We start from the raw sequence: 20,297 nt of genomic DNA, 5'->3' as shown, positions 1-20,297 counted from the left end.
TTTTAGAATGGTGTAATTTTGGGGGGTATTTTCTGTCATATAGGCACCTCAAAGTCACTTAAAATGTGAGGTGGTCCCTTAAAAAATGGTTTTGCAAATTTTGTTGTAAAAATGAGAAATTGCTGGTAAAAATGAGAAATTGCTGGTCAACTTTTAACCCTTATAACTTCCTAACAAAAAAAAATTATGTTTCCAAAATTGTGCTGCGGTAAAGTAGACATGTGGGAAATGTTATTTATTAACTATTTTATGCGATATGACTCTGATTTAAGGGCATAAAAATTAGAAGTTTGAAAAGTGCAAAATTTTCCAAATGTTCACCAAATTTCCATTTTTTTAACCAATAAACACAAGTCATATCAAATACATTTTACCACTAACATAAAGTACAATATATCACGAAAAAAACAGTCTTAGAATCAGCAGGATACGTTGAAGCATTCTAGAGTTATGATGACCTCAAAGTGACAGTGGTCAGAATTGTAAAAATTGCCTTGTCAGGAAGGTGAAAACAGGCTTTGGGTTGAAGGGGTTAAAGGAGTCATTATTTCAACTAAAGGTGTCTGTGTTTCTATACAATAGGAATATGGGGTTAGCAATGAGGGCGTCTTATAGACGCCTCTCCATCACAAACCTGTGGGTTTAATGTCACCTGACAATTCAAAGGCGACATCAACCTCACAAACATGAACCCCACTTGCCACCACCACAGGGCAAGTGGGAAGAGCGAGGCTAAGTGCCAGATTTGGCGCATCTTATAGATGCGCCTTTTCTGGGGTGGCTGAGAGCTGATGTTTTTATTCTTGGAGGGGCCAATATCCATGGCCCCTTCCTAGCCTATTAATATCAGCCCGCAGCTGTCTGCCTAGTCTTTGCTGGTTAGATTTTATAGGGGGACCCTATGTCAATTTTGTTCTGGGGTCCCCCTGTAAACTAGCCAGGAAAGTAATAGCCTGGGAACCTTTATGGCTATTGGCTTCTTCCCAGAATATTAAAATCAGCCCTCAGCTTTCCCTCTGCTAGGTATTAATTTACACGGGAGCCCACAATTTTTTTTTTTTCTTAAAGGGCCACTGTCACCCCCCTCCAGCCGTTATAAACTAAAAGAGCCACCTTGTGCAGCAGTAATGCTACATTCTAACAAGGTGGCTCTTTTAGTTTTAGGTTCAAGTATACCCCAAATAAAGCGTTTTTATACTTAGCCACAATTCCTGTCTCTAGCCAGGGAGGCGGGTCCTCACTCCCCAGCTTTAACCGCTCCTCTGCCGTCACTCCAATCTGCCTGAGCTTTCGGCGCCGCCCCCTCAGCGCTGTGTACGTTTCAAAACCGGCGCCTGCGCCGTGTACTGCTGTGTTGCGCAGACGCAGTAAGCTCTGGCCGTCTGACGTCCCAGCCAGGTTTGCAGACTGCGCCTGCGCAGGCATTGCGGCCAGCCACCTTTGGAATCCCCGCCCAGCACTGTGTTATGCATTATGCACAGTGCGGGCCGGGGATTAGAGCTGGGGAGTGAGGACCCGCCTCCCTGGCTAGAGACAGGAATTGTGGCTAAGTATAAAAACGCTTTATTTGGGGTATACTTGAACCTAAAACTAAAAGAGCCACCTTGTTAGAATGCAGCATTACTGCTGCACAAGGTGGCTCTTTTAGTTTATAACGGCTGAAGGGGGGTTACAGTGGCCCTTTAAGGCTGTGTGCACACGTTGCTGATTTTTCACGGTTTTTCGCTATAAAACCGCAAAAAAAACAGCATACATTATGCATCCCATCATTTAGAATGAATTCCGCAATTTTTGTGCTCATGATGCGCTATTTTCCGCGAAAAAACGCAGCATGTTCATTAATTTTGCGGATTTTTTGCGGATTTCCCACTATATAATGCATTGGGAAATGTCTGGAAAAATCCGCAAAAAAAAAAGGCACTAAAAACGCACAAAAACGCATGCAGATTTCTTGCAGAAAATTTTAGGTTTTTCTCAGGAAATTTCTGCAAGAAATCCTGAACGTGTGCACATTGCCTTAAAATTAAGAGTTGCTGTTTGGTTACAACCTATGTACTTTCTTTCTGTTAACGTGCCTACATAGGCTGGTGACAATGTGTGTGTAGGTTTGTGTGTGTTTACTTATAGGCTTAGTAATGATGGTTTTTTTGCGGGTGCTCCAAAATATACGTAGGACTTACGTCAAGGGAGCTCAGAATAAGGGTACGTGAGCATGTGCGGGACATTTGCGCGGCCAAGACGGCGACCCTTCTCAAAACTGTCCCCCGCCACTTTAGACAATTCCACAATAGCGATCCAGCGTCATTCAAAGTAAGGGGGATAGATGCTATCCACCTTGGTATAAGAGGGGGGGATTACAAAAGAGTGTTGGCACAGGTCGAAGTGAAGTGGATCACCACACTTGATACCCTGACCCCGAGGGGTCTGAACGAATCATTATCCTTTTCCTCATTTTTGGGGTCCTGAACATGATACGTCTTTGTATATCTTGTCCGAATTATTTGTTCCTACCGGGTACCCACTGTTTTAAGTAGGGTGTTTCTGATTTTAGTTCTTTTTAACTTGACACTAATTTTATTTATTTTCTCATTATTATGCCTATCACCCTGCAGTGGGACCAATAAGTTTATGGGCCTTCATTCCATCGTAGTAAGGCGCTGAATGTCGTCCTGCTGCATCATGCACCATTGAAGTTACCACTTTGGAGGGTACTGTAGAGGACGTCCACATAAACCTGCGGAGAGAGAACTGTCCTATGTGACCGAAATCGGACTGTCGCACTAAGTATCAATTATTTCTCTCTGCCGTTATGCCGTCATTGTTATCATACTTTCCTATGCTTCTATGTGTCCCTCCTATGTTGTAAATAAGCTGTGCACTTCTAGTCACCACTACCGATATCTGGCATCTAACGCAGCATCGCTCATATTACCCATTGGTGATTCAGTGGTTGTGCGCATGCGTGCCGCGGCCCGGGATTCCTGGTATGCGGCGTCGCGTCACTTGCCCTGCTCGCACGCCTGGGGATTCCCCTTGTTCCCCGCGCGTGCGCATTAGCGCGCGACGCTTCGTTGCACTGCCAGGACCTGGAATCTGCGGTGCGCATGCGCCGCCGTATAACCACTTGGATTGGCCCATACGCAACATGTGACCTACCCTTTGACCTTTAAAAGGTCCTGCAGGCAGACGTATAGGCACTCCCTTGATAAAGCGGTCTTATAGGGACGCGAAACGCGTCGGGGGGCGTCTTTACACACCCGGTCTAGGATCCTCCATCCCCTGCCTCTGGTAAGTGTTTTCCCACCTTCCAGATTATGTTTACTGCCCCACTGGGGGCCATGCCTATATAGGGCGCTCTGTTGGTGGGCACACTTGCCTGTATTGTGGCACTTTGCACTTTATGAACAGCCGGTTAGGCATCTAGGCATTTGGGCTCTTTGGTGGATTCTGTTCACCCTGGTGTATTGTCTCTATATATGCACGAACGTTTTTTATATATACTATGTGATTTTTTTTTCCAATAAATTTTGGACTTTTATATTATATACCTAGTATAGCTCTTCCTTCTCCTATATTAATATTAGTAATGATGGTGTTGGGCTGACACCTTTTCATTACTAATCCTAGAGCTAGGTGATAATGACAGCTGCTGACACCAAGCCCTACTACTGCATGAGCATGAAAAAGGTGAAATTACAATCACAAAACTTTTTTAAAAAATATCTTTAACTAAAAAATTTGCTGTACAAAAACGCATGCAAAAACGCATACAAAAAATGCACCGTTTTTCCTGCCAAGAAATGCAGAAACCTTGCAGAAATTTCTGCAAGCAAATACTGAACGTGAGCACATAGCCTTAGGCTAGATTCACATTGCGTTAATGGGTTAACGCTAGCGGACTCCGTTACATGGCGAAATTGTCGCAATTAATGCCATGCAACGGATCCGTTAGCGCACCCATTGACGGCAATGTGCTAACGGATCTCTAGTGCATCGCTAGCGCATGACATTTTCGGCACGCGCTAGCGATGTCCCGTTAGTTTCGGACGGACCGCGGACGCTGCTTGCAGCGTCCGAGGTCCGTTCCTCGCTAACGCAGATCGGGTATCTGCGCTAGCGGGATCGGCAAACGCGATCCCTTTTGAGACATTGCTTTAGCGCAGTCCGTAGCGCTATGCGCTAAACGGACTGCCATAACGCAATATGAATCTAGCCTTAGGGTAGTAACACGGGTAGTTGACTCAAAGGCGGTGGAGGCGTGATGGTCTGAGAGGCCTCCTGCTACAGGGAACACGCATGAAGGAGACGCAACCAGGAGTCTACACATTTACCAAAACTATTGGCAGATAACACCAAAGTGGCATCAATTTCACCACAATAGAAATAGTATAATAGAGACCAACAGGTCTTCCACTATACCCAACCCAGCAGATGGACACCGAACCAGGAGTGTTCACATTTCCCAAAATTATTGACAGGCACCACCAAAGTGCCATCAATTTCACAAGAGTAGAGATAGTATAATAGGGATCGACATTTCTCCCATTACAGCAGACTCATCACATGGACACCAAACCAGGAGTGTTGTTTTTTCCCCAGTCATGTTGCTTAGATAATGTGGTAAGAGCACATCATTAGCAACAAAAAATTAGATTTTAAACTCTGCACCAGCTCTGTAAACAGCTGAATTTTGGCTGCAGTAAATGGCAAAATGAAATATGGCATGCTGAATCGTGTTAGTCACAGAAGAAATAATTGTTTAAGTGTGGATGAGGCCTGTATGACAAAGAAAATATGCTCAAAGCAATTTTAAAATTAGATCTCCTCTACTGTATGACGTTAGTAACACAGGATTTTTCAGGGGCCTGTATATGAGGTCTCTATAACAGACTGGATGCTACAAACAATTTGAAAGTGAGATGTCCCTGACTGTATGATGCTAGTAACAGAAGAATTTTTGGGGGTGGCTGTGGCTGAGACCTCTATAACAGAGTAGATGCTACAAACCATTTCAAAGTGAGATGTCCACTACTGTACAACGTTAGTAACTGAGATACCAATCCTCAGGCACAGAAACCATATTCAAAAGGAATAGTCTTAAAGTTGTACCCCCAGACTATTGCGGGCTGTAGCCCTGTGAAACTCCCTCTAGACATGAGAACATAGAAACATGGAGCACATAAGTCACATGCGAGTAACAATTAACACGTAAATTTAATGACAAGTCAATACATAACACACACATTACAAACATATCTCACAGAAGTTATGTCAGTAAAAGAGATGTTCAAATCCGGTCAAAAAGGTGCACCAAAAATATGGTGTCACTCCACATGCACGAATACGGGAGAAAAAAACACATAGAACCACAATATTCAATGAAATATACGGTAAATGTAAAGTGACAGTGCAAGTAATAATCCAACAAGTCATTTAAATAATGATAGATTCATAATCACCACCAAAAGGTAACGTAAAGTGCCATTAATTCCATAAGGTCAGTGACCATTTAGATTTGTTTAATCTTGGCCCTCTGAGGAAGCCAACGCGAAACACGTGTAGGGGCGTGTGTTACGCTCACGTTCATGAATATGGGTATCATCAAGTAGTGACATGATTTGCTTCACCACCAGTGGGATTAAACAAATTTGCGATCACAAATCCGAATGTGCCATATTCGTGCCAAATTTATGTTTGGCGATCGTTTTTCAAACAAATTCGCTCATCACTAATGTTCGATACAGCAGCACGTCCCCTTGTATAAATAGGTATGCGCTGCCGAGAACATGCAAACCACATAGGGACGAAAGATTGTAGTACTGACAGTATATCCCCATACAGTGTGAACATACAGATGATTGGTGCAAATAAAGGGAAGTTCAAGGAATGCCAATCAACTTGCTATTCTGTCGATTCACGCTCAATATGGGAAGATTCACTGCTAGTGTTATGGAATAACTTTTTTTTACTTCCCGTTATGCACAGTCGTGTTCCTGCCTTCTGCCTTGTCAATCATTTAGCATTGCCATTCGTTATTTATCAGGAGTGAAGGTCCCGTTGCAGCTGCCCACAGGCAGTGCCGCAATCATTTATTAAATACATAATAAATCAGCTTCCTACTCAGATCTTGTAGTCGAAAAAGCAAATGCAGTGACAGTCTGTAAGTGAGGAGGCCCTGTCCATGTTACATAACAGCTTGTGCAGAAGAACTAGACGCAGACAAGCCTGCTGATCTCCCCACAGGCAAAGAAAAGCAGCTGCAGCTTCCAGCAGGAAAAGAACTAAAAAAGCCAAAGAAAAATGCTAACGTCAATAAATATGCACGGTCATTTTTATATTACTGGCAAATCCGTGCCTAATATTTGGAAACTTACACAGCTGTCTGCTTTATCTGCTAAGTCAGCTTGTGGACTTGCAGGTTCAGAGCTCAGTGTCTTTTTATATTGTTTTCTCTCATCTCTTCCTTCAAAGCTGTACCCAGTGTGTCTTTATCTCCTCTGTCCCTCGCAGACATATTGTTAGTGATGTATATATTACTGTCAATTAGAAGCCCAACAGAGTGTATACCAAAACACTGATCTCTGCTTTCTCTAACATCCTGGCTTGTGGACATGCTGGTTGAGAGCTCAGGGTCCTTTTATATTGTGTTCTCTCCTCCCTGTACCCTGTGCGCCTCTCTCTTTTGCAATTTTTCTGAAGTGTCTCTTTACTCATGTACATCATAAAATGCTACATGCAAACAATACTAACCTGCAGTGACCACAGACACTAGTAGTAAGCATGGCAGCAATTCACACACTGAATTGTTTGTTGTCTGTCAACATGGTGGCACAAAATTACTACAAAAGTTCATAGCACAAGGCCTATAACATGTTAGCTGTGGCTGCAGATCCTTCTACAATCCATGCAGCAAACCAGTATTTGTAAGCTACAAACTAGAACTTATACATGCTGGAATCACTAAAAATGAAGACAGTAAAAGATTGTGATTTATGCAGCAGCAATTTACATTATATTATGATATATAGGTAAATTGGGGTATAAGCAGCCCCATTATCTTAACATGGTTGACCACAGTGTCCGTTTAGCTCTGCTGACATGACACCAGGGCACCTTTTGTTAGAACTCTACACTGTTGTGTTCTTTTATTCATCCTCTTGGAAATGTATGAATAAACAGGGAATTAATGATAAGTTTAATACATAGTCCGACCACATACAAACAGTGCTGATAATGTCGGAGAAGGTACTCAATCTACTGACAAAGACAATGGCCACACCCAGGTGTGTGTGTGTGTGTGTGTGTGTGTGTGTGTGTGTGTGTGTGTGTGTGTATGTATGTATGTATGTATGTGTGTGTGTGTGTGTGTGTGTGTGTGTGTGTATGTGTATATATATATATATATATATATATATATATATATATATATATATTTACACAGTACAGACCAAAAGTTTGGACACACCTAATTTAAAGATTTTTCTGTATTTTCATGACTATGAAAATTGTAAATTCACACTGAAGGCATCAAAACTATGAATTAACACGTGGAATTATATACTTAACAAAAAAGTGTGAAACAACTGAAATTATGTCTTATATTCTAGGCTCTTCAAAGTAGCCACCTTTTGCTTTGATGACTGCTTTGCACACTCTTGGCATTCTCTTGATGAGCTTCAAGAGGTAGTCACTGGGAATGGTTTTCAATTCACAGGTGTGCCCTGTCAGGTTTAATAAGTGGGATTTCTTGCCTTATAAATGGGGTTGGGACCATCAGTTGTGTTGTGCAGAAGTCTGGTGGATACACAGCTGATTGTCCTACTAGCTGCTTTTTTCTTGCCATAATACAAATTCTAAGTAAAGAAAAACGAGTGGCCATCATTACTTTAAGAAATGAAGGTCAGGCAGTCTGAAAAATTGGGCAAACTTTGAAAGTGTCCCCAAGTGCAGTGGCCAAAACCATCAAGCGCTACAGAGAAACTGGCTTACATGAGGACCGCCCCAAGAAAGGAAGACCAAGAGTCACCTCTGCTTCTGAGGATAAGTTTATACGAGTCACCAGCCTCAGCAATCGCAGGTTAACAGCAGCTCAGATTAGAGACCAGGTCAATGCCACACAGAATTCTAGCAGCAGACACATCTCTACAACAACTGTTTAGAGGAGACTTTGTGCAGCAGGCCTTCATGGTAAAATAGCTGCTAGGAAACCACTGCTAAGGACAGGCAACAAGTAAAAAAGACTTGTTTGGGCTAAAGAACACAAGGAATGGACATTAGACCAGTGGAAATCTGTGCTTTGGTCTGATGAGTACAAATTTGAGATCTTTGGTTCCAACCACCGTGTCTTTGTGCGACGCAGAAAAGGTGAACAGATGGACTCTACATGACTGATTTCCACCATGAAGCTTGGAGGAGGAGATGTGATGGTGTGGGGGTGCTTTGCTGGTGATACTGTTGGGGATTCATTCAAAATTGAAGGCATACTGAACCAGCATGGCTACCACAGCATCTTGCAGCGGCATGCTATTCCATCCGGTTTGCGTTTAGTTGGACCATCATTTATTTTTTAACAGGACAATAACCCCAAACACACCTCCAGGCTCTGGAAGGGCTATTTGACCAAGAAGGAAAGTGATGGGGTGCTATGCCATATAACCTGGCTACAGTCACCAGACCTGAATCCAATCAAGATGGTTTGGAGGGAGCTGGACCGCAGAGTGAAGGCAAAAGGGCCAACAAGTGCTTAGCATTTCTGGGAACTCCTTCAAGATTGTTGGAAGACCATTCCCGGTGACTACCTCTTGAAGCTCATCAAGAGAATGCCAAGAGTGTGCAAAGTACCGTAGTCATCAAAGCAAAAGGTGACTACTTTGAAAAACCTAGAATATAAGACATATTTTCAGATGATTCACTCTTTTTTGTTAAGTATATAATTCCACATGTGTTAATTCATAGTTTTGATGCCTTCAGTGTGAATGTACAATTTTCATAGTCATGAAAATACAGAAAAATCTTTAAATGAGAAGACGTGTCCAAACCTTTGGTCTGTACTATATATATATATATATATATATATATATATATATATATATATATATATATATATATATATATATATACACACACACACACCATTTATATGAATAATACACCTAAATAAAATGGGAATTGATGGTGATATCAACTTCCTCTTTGTGACATTAGTATACGGAAGGGGAAAAACTTTTCAAGATAGGTGGTGACAATGGCGGCCATTTTAAAGTCGGCCATTTTGGGTCCAACTTTATTTTTCCAATGGGAATAGGGTCATGTGACACATCAAACTTATTGAGAATTTCACAAGAAAAACAATGGTGTGCTTGGTTTTAAAGTAACTTTATTCTTTCATGAGTTAGTTACAAGTTTATGACCACTTAAAAAATGTGTTCTAAGTGCTGCCCATTGTGTTGGATTGTCAATGCAGGCGCCGAGAAAGGTCAGAGAGGCCCGGCGCCTGCGCACTGCAGTACTTTGCTCTGCCCTCAACAGGGCAGACAAAGAACGCCTGTGCCGGAGCGTGAAGACAAGAAGAGGACGTCATCTGATGAAGATAGGAGGCGCTGGATCGTACCGCAACGCCCATCGAACCTGGACCGCAGCGAGACCGCCCCTGGGTGAGTATAATATAACCTTTATTTCTCATCTTTCAGGTTACATTTGGGGCTTATCTACAGCATTACAGAATGCTGTAGATAAGCCCCTGATGCCGGTGGCCGCAGCTCATATACGATTTTGGGGGTGACAGACTCCTTTTAAACACACAAACATTCATCCGAACCGAATGTTCATGAGCATTGGGCGAGTCAGGACAGAGAACAAATGGCTGAATGGGTGGCTTTAATGCTGCAGCATACCAAAACACTTTGGACAATTACAGCATCCAACTTTGGGAAAGGCCCCTTTTTGTGATCCCCATTACAGTGCCTTGTGCACAAAGCAGCATCCGTAAAGGCATGTTTGTCTAAGTTTGGGGAGGACGAATGAGACTGACCGCACAAAGCCCTGACCTCAACCCCATTGTACACATTTCTGATAAACAAGCATGGAGATTACAAGTCAGCCCTCTCATCTAACATCAATGTTGGACTTCACAAATGCTCTTCTGGTTAACAGAAATACAGTGTAAATGAGAGTAGATAGACAGAAGTCGTTGGGTTTCATCAGTCACAATGGCCTAGTTGCGACTAGGGTTGAGCGAAACGGATCGGACAAATTGAAAAATCGCCGACTTTCGGCAAAGTCGGGTTTCGTGAAACCCGACCCAATCCTAGTGTGGGATCGGCCATGAGGTCAGCGATCAGCGCGCCAAAGTCGCGTTTCGTATGACATTTTCAGCGCCATTTCTCATCCAATGAAGGAGGACGCAGAGTGTGGGCAGCGTGATGACATACAGTCATGGCCAAAAGTATTGACACCCCTGCAATTCTGTCAGATAATACTCATTTTCTTCCTGAAAATGATTGCAAACGCAAATAATTATTTGGTATTATTATCTTCATTTAATTTGTCTTAAATGAAAAAAACACAAAAAGAATTGTCCTAAAGCCAAATTGGATATAATTCCACACCAAACATAAAAAAGGGGGTGGACAAAAGTATTGGCACTGTTCAAAAAATCATGTGATGCTTCGCTAATTTGTGTAATTAACAGCACCTGTAACTTACCTGTGGCACCTAACAAGTGTTGGCAATAACTAAATCACACTTGCAGCCGGTTGACATGGATTAAAGGTGACTCAACCTCTGTCCTGTGTCCTTGTGTGTACCACATTGAGCATGGAGAAAAGAAAGAAGACCAAAGAACTGTCTGAGGACTTGAGAAACCAAATTGTGAGGAAGCATGAGCAATCTCAAGGCTACAAGTCCATCTCCAAAGACCTGAATGTTCCTGTGTCTACCGTGCGCAGTGTCATCAAGAAGTTTAAAGCCCATGGCACAGTGGCTAACCTCCCTAGATGTGGACGGAAAAGAAAAATTGACAAGAGATTTCAACGCAAGATTGTGCGGATGTTGGATAAAGAACCTCGACTAACATCCAAACAAGTTCAAGCTGCCCTGCAGTCCGAGGGTAAAACAGTGTCAACCCGCACTATCTGTCGGCATCTGAATGAAAAGGGACTGTATGGTAGGAGACCCAGGAAGACCCCACTTCATTGTCTTCTGCAGTCACATTAAATCTTAGGTCGGTGTCCCAATTGCAACTGCAATGCGAGAAACTCGCGCGAGTCTCTCGCCTCGATACCTGGCACTGCTGCCGGCTCTCAGGACCAAAGTATGTGGCTGCATGTAATTCTATGCAGCTGAACGCTCCGGTTGGAACCGCTGGCGGCAGTGCCGGGTATTGAGGCACGAGTTTCTCGCACTACAGCTACAAGTGGGAAACCACCCATACAGTAAAATACGCATATTTATAAAGATTCCCACATTCAGTTTCCTTTTTGCATTATGATTATTATGCGTTTCTGCCATGGCCAACAAGAGGGCATGCCTTTGTAAACAGGGCATCTCTTAGTGAGAAGGGGCAAGGTCTAATATGCAACAACCAGGACCCATATTTTGGCGCACATTTCTGGCTCAAAATAAGCAAACTAATATTTGGAGCAAACTTCAATTAGACAGTCTAAAGATGCATCATACTGATAAATCTGGTACATTTTAAAAGCAACCATGCTGATTCATGCTTACTAAACTGCGGTCAGTATGAATCCGATCTTGGCTGCACCGATCGAAGTCTGTCCCAATTTCAAAATTTCGGAATTATACAAAAAGTGTTGGTACTATTAACACATTATTGCACAACGTTTTCGTCCTATCATACAGTGACAGTGGGTACAGAAAGTATTCAGATCCCTTTAAATTTTTCACTGTTTCATTGCAGCCATTTGGTAAATTCAAAAAAGTTCATTTTTTTCTCATTAATGTACACTCTGCACCCCATTTTGACTGACAAAAAAACAGAAATATAGTAATTTTTGAAAATTTATTAAAAAAGCAAAACTGAAATATCACATGGTCATAAGTATTCAGACCCTTTGCTCAGTATTGAGTAGAAGCACCCTTTTGAGCTAGTACAGCCATGAGTCTTTTGGGAATGATGCAACAAGTTTTTCACACCTGGATTTGGGGATTCTCTGCTATTTTTCCTTGCAGATCCTCTCCAGTTCCGTCAGGTGTGATGGTGAACGTTGGTGGACAGCCATTTTCAGGTCTCTCCAGAGATGCTCAATTGGGTTTAGGTCAGGGCTCTGGCTGGGCCAGTCAAGAATGGTCACAGAGTCGTTCTGAAGCCACTCCTTTGTTATTTTAGCTGTGTGCTTAGGGTAATTGTCTTGTTGGAAGGTGAACCTTCGGCCAAGTCTGAGGTCCAGAGCACTCTGAAAAAGTTTTCATCCAAGACATCTCTGTACTTGGCCGCATTCATGTTTCCTTCAATGGAAATCAGTCGTCCTTGTCCCTGCAGCTGAAAAACACCCCCATGGCATGATACGGCCACCACCATGTTTCACTGTTGGGATTTTGTTGGGCACGTGATGAGCAGTTCCCGGTTTTATCCACACATAGTTCCTTTGACCTCATGGTCTAACATGCACTGTGAGGTCTCATATAGACAGGTGTGTGCCTTTCCAAATCAAGTCCTATCAATTTAGTTAAACACAGCTGGCCTCCAATGAAGGAGTAGAACCATCACAATACTCAATACTGAGTAAAGGGTCTGAATACTTATGACCATGTGATATTTCAGTTTTTTTTTTTTTATTAAATTTTGCAAACATTTCTATATTTCTAGAAAATAAACACACCAGCGCTACACTGAAGGGTGTACCCTCAGCAGCAGGAATCGAGACAGGTAGGTGCTGAAAACCTGTCATGGATAAACCAATTGCAGCTGAAAAAGATATGAAACCGCGCTTGAGGGGATGAAGACTAAAGAACGTAAGTGAGTGGCCTATCTGTACAATAGTCAAATGCCTAAATGGAGAAAAACAAGAGGCAATCTAATGAAAAAATCCAATTGGACTTTGTTCTGGACATAAGAGGTGGCAATCTAATACAAGTTATGTTCTGATGGATTCTTTGGATCCCACAAAAGCGAACCCCTGTAATAGGTTTATCATGCTTCTTGCTAAAGTGCCGTGAAAGAGGATGGCCTGCAAAGCCATTCAGCAATCCTGACGCACATTGTCCCACTCACTTTCAGTGTGTGTGGGGGTCTTCCATTTATGCGGCATTAGCTATACGTTTGTAGCCCACAGGTATTTACACACGAGTGTGCACTAGCTTCCACTCACGCTAAGTCATAGCCCCCCATATTGCATCAATGCCCCTGTGAAATGCACTGCATCAACCAACTATTTAATAACTGCACAGTGCCGTGAAAAGATAGTAATGCTAACAAATATATAAAGGGGAACTTATGCCTAGAGAGTGTAGATAACAAAGGGGTAAGTCCCCACTAGCTGCTAGAGTGATATAAAAGGCAGTTAGTACCAAATAAACTGGTGCAGCAAAAATGCCACCTGCACCGTTTGGATAGGCAATGAATACAGACCACAAATCGTCATATAGAGTGCACAGAGGCAAGGAATGGGGGAGCCCGTGGAGATGCCCGACGAGTATCGCCACCGCACCGCGTATGGCCACCGCATCGGGCATCTCCACAGGCTCCCCCATTCCTTGGCTCTGTGCACTCTAGATGACGATTTGTGGTCTGTATTCATTGCCTATCCAAACGGTGCAGGTGGCATTTTTGCTGCACCAGTTTATTTTGTACTAACTGCCTTTTAAATCACTGTAGCAGTTAGTGGGGACTTACCCCTTTGTTATCTACACTTTCTAGGCATAAGTTCCACTTTATATATTTGTTAACATTGCTATCTTTTCACGGCACTGCGCAGTTATTCAATAGTTGGTTGATGCAGTGCATTTCACAGGGGCATTGATGCAATATGGTGTGTATTATTGCTACATAGGGACTTTTTCCACATGGTTATTTGTTCATCTAGCTTGGTATACGTCCAGCTATGCTTTCTACATCAACAGGTTATAAATCGACAAGTATATAGTGGGCAGCTAATATTCTATGTTGTTTGTATGGGCCAAGGGAGGGGTAGCTCTAAGCTTTATTATAAGCTATTTTGGGTTTTTCATCTGTCATGTTTTTGTGACTTTTAATTGTTTTTATATTGTGTGTCTGTTTTTTGTATTCAATAAAAATTTATTTAGTATTTATTTCGGTGATCCCCTGTTTGTGGTCTACAGCTCTTTCTTCTCTTGATGGTTCTCATGTGTTCATGTAGACCTAGGGTGTATCCCTATTTATTCATTTATTGTGGTGCCCTCTCATACAATTGGTGTTTCTAAGTCATAGGCCCCCTTTTTTTCTTGTGTAGCCTGCAGGAGCGCCACGATCAGTGTTCAATACACATCGAAACCATCAGGGGTACATCACCTACTTTCAACCACCTGTCCTCACCTGCTGGAATCTACAATATAGGTTAGCAGTTACCTCATTTTATCTATTTTGTATTGGTGACTTTTTTTATATCGCATATATATTGTATTTCGTTGCAGACACGTACCATCCATCCCACGTGGGCCCTCCAGTGCATCACTTGGTCCTCCCTTCCTCCCTTGTTCCCTCAGGTATATATACACACATTTCATTTCCCCTCGTTTTTCTCCATTTAGGCATTTGACTATTGTACAGGTAGGCCACTCACTTATGTTCTTTAGTCTTCATGCCCTCAAGCGCGGTTTCGTATCTTTTTCATTTCTATATTTCTGTTTTTTGCAGTCAAGATGGGGTGCAGAGTAAACATTATTGTGAAAAATGAACTTTTTTGAATTTACCAAATGGCTGCAATGAAACAGAGTGAAAAATTTTAAGGGGTTTGAATACGTTCCCTACCCACTTTATATCAGGATACTCAAGGTCAAAAACATTGAGCTCTGAGGCATATCTATTGTTCAGTGGTATGATGTGGTATCATATGTGGCTTAAAGGGGTTGTCCGAGAGTAGAGATGACCTATCCATAGGAGATCATGTCGGTCCCGATACTTGGCACCCTCACCGTTCAGCTGTTATTTGCTCCTGATGAATGTGAACACTTTAAACAGATCTGAAAAGCGTAGATCCAGTCAATGTGTAGCAGCTGCAGCCGGGTACTGCAGAACAGCTCCTATTCTTAGATTTGCCTCTCCTTTCAAAGAATTTCCATCCAGAAATGGCAGAATAAGCAACAGTAACATAAAAAGTAGTCCTAGCTGCACATCTGGTGCTTCGAAAGAGCCAGCACAGCCATCAACCAGGACCAAATATGATAATTAGGCAGGTTAAAGGGTTAAACTGCCTGACTACATAAAACGGCTGGAGTAGTTCATGTGTAGATTATTCGTATAGGATCTGAGCTGGTTTGACACTAATCTTATCTTCAAGGAGAAAAAAAAAATTGTGATTAACTTTATAAAACTTGACAATGGCTAAGCAGGCAGAACAAAGAAAATGGATCTTTTCAGGATGTGAGAATTGTCAGTGAATCATCCGGTAACGCACAGCCGCCGCCGCCTGACTGCACCGCCAGCCCCCCAGTGTTCTGCAGCCTGCAATCCAGCTTTATGATAAATCACATTAACTTTCTATGACCCCCACTGCCTCTAGGAAAACACAGTGGAGTCTCAGGCAGTTTTCTATACTCGGGAGGGATTTCATTTCCCTCAGCACTGTGATAGATCTGAAACGGACAAGACAAGTCTGACAGCTAGATAAAAGGAAATATCAAGTAGGCCTACTCTCATGTGGGACTCCATTCTTAAGGCATATGATGAAATTAGCGATGCCCGGAATTTGTTAACCCATTCCCGTCTGGTTGGTACCATTACACTGAAAACGTACATTTTGTAAGATCTTTCCATCTCCTTTCAACTCATGTTTGATGCTAGCGACTAAGAAACAGCTCGTACGTACATTCAGATTATGCTGTTCGTCCTTCATAGTCGAAGATGACCATGACTGCAGGTTTCAGAGAGGATCAGTGGCTGTGGGTCCGGAGGGGACTGATCTGGCCACTCCGGGCCCTGAAGGCTCGTTCACTTCTGGAAATAAGATTACAGGGGCGTTTCACCTACCAAATGTAACCCGGGCTCATGATTATTCATGGCAACATTCCTTCCCAATCTTTGCCCAGTGTTCAGCCAACAGAGAACACGTGTCAGTTGAACTCCTTTTTCTGCAGGCCTAAACATTATTATTAGTCTACTTATATAAACTAAATTGAGGGGGGAAAGAATGATCGCACCAAACAATCTTTTATAAATGAAAGCAAAGATGCATGGTTCAGCTTGCAATAACGACGATTGGCGCTCACTATGGACAGAAAATCTTCCTGTGTAAAAAGACTTTTGGTTAGGAAAAACTAGAAGTAGATAGAAGGGAATAGACTGATCCCCTGCAGTCCTTTTGGCATCCATCTGCTACCGAAAGCTCCCCAAACACACTAGATGGCTGTTGGCCGAACAATGGTTTGACCAACCATACAGCCGGTAGCCATCTTGGCCGTCTATCCCATACACAGGATCACCAATTGCTTATCTCAGGGAGAAGAATAGGATCGGCAGTCCGAAATCAGTACATGCCGGATCCTTAAGTCTCCTGATAATCATCTATCCAGGACCACCATACACATGAGGCTGTCAGCCAAACCCGTTGATGCTAGTGGATTCGGCCAATGTTAGTCGTATGTGTATTGGGGGCTTTACTGTTGCTAGCCTATTAAATGTAAGTGGTACTGCAGGATCGGACTACACCGGGTCTGTTTGTAGTCTGTTACTATGGAAATACATGGATCTGCATCAGAGACACTAATGGCATATAAAAGTTGCAAAATTCAGTGTCATAGTAACCATTACATAGGGAGGTGTGTGCAAAGCCTAAGTTAGTCAATGCTCCCATGATGAGTATTTGATGTTGCAGATTTTCTGCATTATTGGCTATGAGAGGCCAGCATATTCCTGAAGCGTCTTCCTATAGCAAAAACTGTGTGGGTACTCCACTGTCTTGTGCACAAACCAAAAGGTGTTTTTTTTTAAATCAAACTCTGTCAATAGGAGACATTACTGAAAGATGTGATAAAAAGTGAATCTGAATTTTTCGCTCAATGTTTCAATTAATTTATGCAAAGGTTGAGCTCCACTTTAAGTGACTAACCACGTGGATATGTAGATGGTTGCAGATCTCTTTATTGCTGCCCAATCTACATGGATGCATTCAACAGGGGGTCAATAAAGAGGACACGGCAGAGTTCCAAGCAAAAAAAATTCTTGTAGGTCAATGGGTAAACTATAGGTGTAGTAGTTTCCTGCAATAGACTGCAGACCAAGTGGAACCGTTCCCCATGCTTTCATTATGAAGGCTATCAGCGATGTGATTACATTTCAGCAGGTTCCAGCAATCTTCTACCTCCCTGCACAATGCAGTGTCCGGTCACCACAATATCACTCCATGATCAATGAAATGAACGCACTTTGAACAGCCAAGCATCTCCAGTGCGGGGAATTTCTACATCACTAGACATCTCTGCCTGTCATTTCCAGTAGGAAGGATCGCTCTTTCAGGGAGTTCAGCATGATAACGCTGCAGCATGTTATGTGTCATGTCAATGAAGTGGAAGGCAAGCAGATCGGAAGAGAACGCAGACACAGAGGGGAGAAGGTGCTTCCACGTGACACAACACATGTGTGCAGGGTTTGGCAGCATATTTTATAACACAACTATCCTGCTAATTGAAAAATCACAGGACCAAGAGAAAAGAAAGGTTCTTCATGTAAGCTGTGAAGAGCAGCCTTATGCTGCCCATCAATCACTGGAATGAGGCCGACCTACCTTTTGTTTGTGCTGTTGATGGTACTGATCACGCTCCTGTTGGCAGAGCTTTTCCTTCGGGCCACTTTGCTCTCGGTGACGGTTTCCTCAGTTTTCTCGTGTTTGGGGGTGCTACCACCCTTGCTGTTAAGGTCCCTCAGAACATCGTAGTTTATTTTACTAGAGATTTTTTTCTGTTCTAGCATCTTCTCTATGGCTTCTCCAGCTGTGCTGGCCTGAATGGGGGCTCGGCGTTTGATGGACTTTTTTGGCTATAAGCAAAAGTAAAAAATGTTAGAGAGTGACTCCTATCTAATACATTAATGGCATATCCATGCCAATGACATCTGCATCTATCTAGAGAGCAGCGCCTCGTTACGAGCGGGGATCGGAATTTTCAAACACCTCTCCAATGACAGCGGAGTATATCAAGACCTCATTCTCAAAGTAGGCGCATGTCCCATTGCTGGGCTTTGCATCTACTATATATTTATGGCCTGTCCTGGGGATATGCCATAAATGTACAAGATAGGAATACTTCTGTATATACATTTATTATGGTTCATGCTAAATATATTTCAGGTTTATCATTCTCTTTCACATTTGCTTTCTTTATAGACTATTATGATAAGTGTTTGCAGAAATGTGTACATCCTTTGGAGGACTTTGGCATTTTTGGCAACAAAAAGGCATAAGCTGCATCACTATTTCTGGCATTAAATGTATAGGAACCCTTATAGATCCTACTATAAGACTATGGGATCGAGTAGGATATTTCGGAAAGTGCACAATACTTTCTACTACTGTAGAGACCTCACTGGTCATAGTCGATTCCCACACACAAAACCCTAATACAGAGACAACGGACCACAGATGCTTCATCACTTGGCATGGGTCTGGACCAACAGATCAATCACTTTTGCCCTAAGACTGAAGTAATTTATGCTACAGATGGCTGTAATGTATTAGCCAATTTAACATGTTCTGCATATGCCAGCTCTGATAAATTGTGATAAATCCGTGGAAGACAGCCCAGCCATAGAAAGGAGGGTGCAGACCATGAGAAAATTGAGTCCTTGTATAAATGTGACGGTAAAGTGGTGCAAGTGCCAGCTCTAAATATAGCGGAGAGAAAAATGGACCTAAAAAATAGGGATGGTCCTGACAATAGTAAGGTAAAAATAAACATTGTGAGCCTCTCCATTGCCTGAAATGTCTGACAAGAAGAAACAAAAGAACGGAAAAGGAAAAAGAAGAAAATTATTATTGGGTCACGATATCGGCCGACTGACAGATGGCTTCTAATCGCAATGGCACTTGACAACTCAGGTCTAGTAACAATTAGCTGCTGGCAACTATGATGCTACCATGGACCAGTAAGATCAAAGGAATCATTTATGTGGTAAACTGGGTGATGCTAAATGTTCAAAAGTGGTCGTGATGGAATTAAATTTGGGACTTGTAACAATACATCAATCGATGACAACTAAAAGGTCTCAGAACAACGTATACACCTTTTGGGTTGTCAACAAGAAAGCAACACTGCAAAAGCTTCATGATGCCAAGCTATAAAACGAGAATGCTATATACTGTACTTATCTACTCGTGTGCATATTACACACCTCCCATTACTTACACATTATACCAGCTAGCTATATCAGGAATGGTTCTTCAGACATGGAAGGTCAATAGATCAATATGATGTTGCAAAAAAATATCACCTTCGATAGGGCAGGGGGGGAGGGGGCACAGAAAAAAAAGGGCTCTATTGATCTGAGGCTGATTCTTTGCTCACACTGTTTCAATTGGAGAAATGTCATATTTCATAACCATCGCAATCACTTTCGGTACAGCTACAAATGTCATGAGCAGACCCCCGGGATCAAGGAGATTAAAAATGTCACTGCATAAAAATCTGAGCCTGGCTTCAAACAATACTCAAATATAATATAAATGAATTGGTAAATCATGAGACGTTTCTAAGACCACCCAACTGTGCTGCAATAAATACCTGATACAAACAAATCATTCTTCTAGGAAGCAGTTCAAGAGAATCGGTCACTTGCCATAAATATGACATTTTTGTTTTACCTTGTGCAAATTCCAATGTTCTCCTGAATCATAATTTTCTTTTGTTCCTGAGATACAGGTCCTTCTCAAAAAATTAGCATATAGTGTTAAATTTAATTATTTACCATAATGTAATGATTACAATTAAACTTTCATATATTATAGATTCATTATCCACCAACTGAAATTTGTCAGGTCTTTTATTGTTTTAATACTGATGATTTTGGCATACAACTCCTGATAACCCAAAAAACCTGTCTCAATAAATTAGCATATCAAGAAAAGGTTCTCTAAACGACCTATTACCCTAATCTTCTGAATCAACTAATT

General features: G+C 42.2%; 1 protein-coding gene across 1 annotated transcript in view; it reads right to left on the bottom strand.

Annotated features, from left to right (window-relative positions):
• The window catches only part of BRF1 (BRF1 general transcription factor IIIB subunit), a 372,560-nt gene that overhangs the window by 56,073 nt on the left and 296,190 nt on the right, over window positions 1–20,297 (bottom strand). Inside the window, exon 15 of the mRNA XM_069734087.1 lies at window positions 17,919–18,169. Coding sequence (XP_069590188.1) covers window positions 17,919–18,169 — 251 coding nt within the window. The remainder of the gene's footprint in view (window positions 1–17,918; window positions 18,170–20,297) is intronic.

This window comes from Ranitomeya imitator, chromosome 1 (assembly GCF_032444005.1).
Source record: "Ranitomeya imitator isolate aRanImi1 chromosome 1, aRanImi1.pri, whole genome shotgun sequence".
NCBI classification, from domain to species: domain Eukaryota; kingdom Metazoa; phylum Chordata; class Amphibia; order Anura; family Dendrobatidae; genus Ranitomeya; species Ranitomeya imitator.
This window is presented reverse-complemented; position numbering and strand designations above follow the sequence as displayed.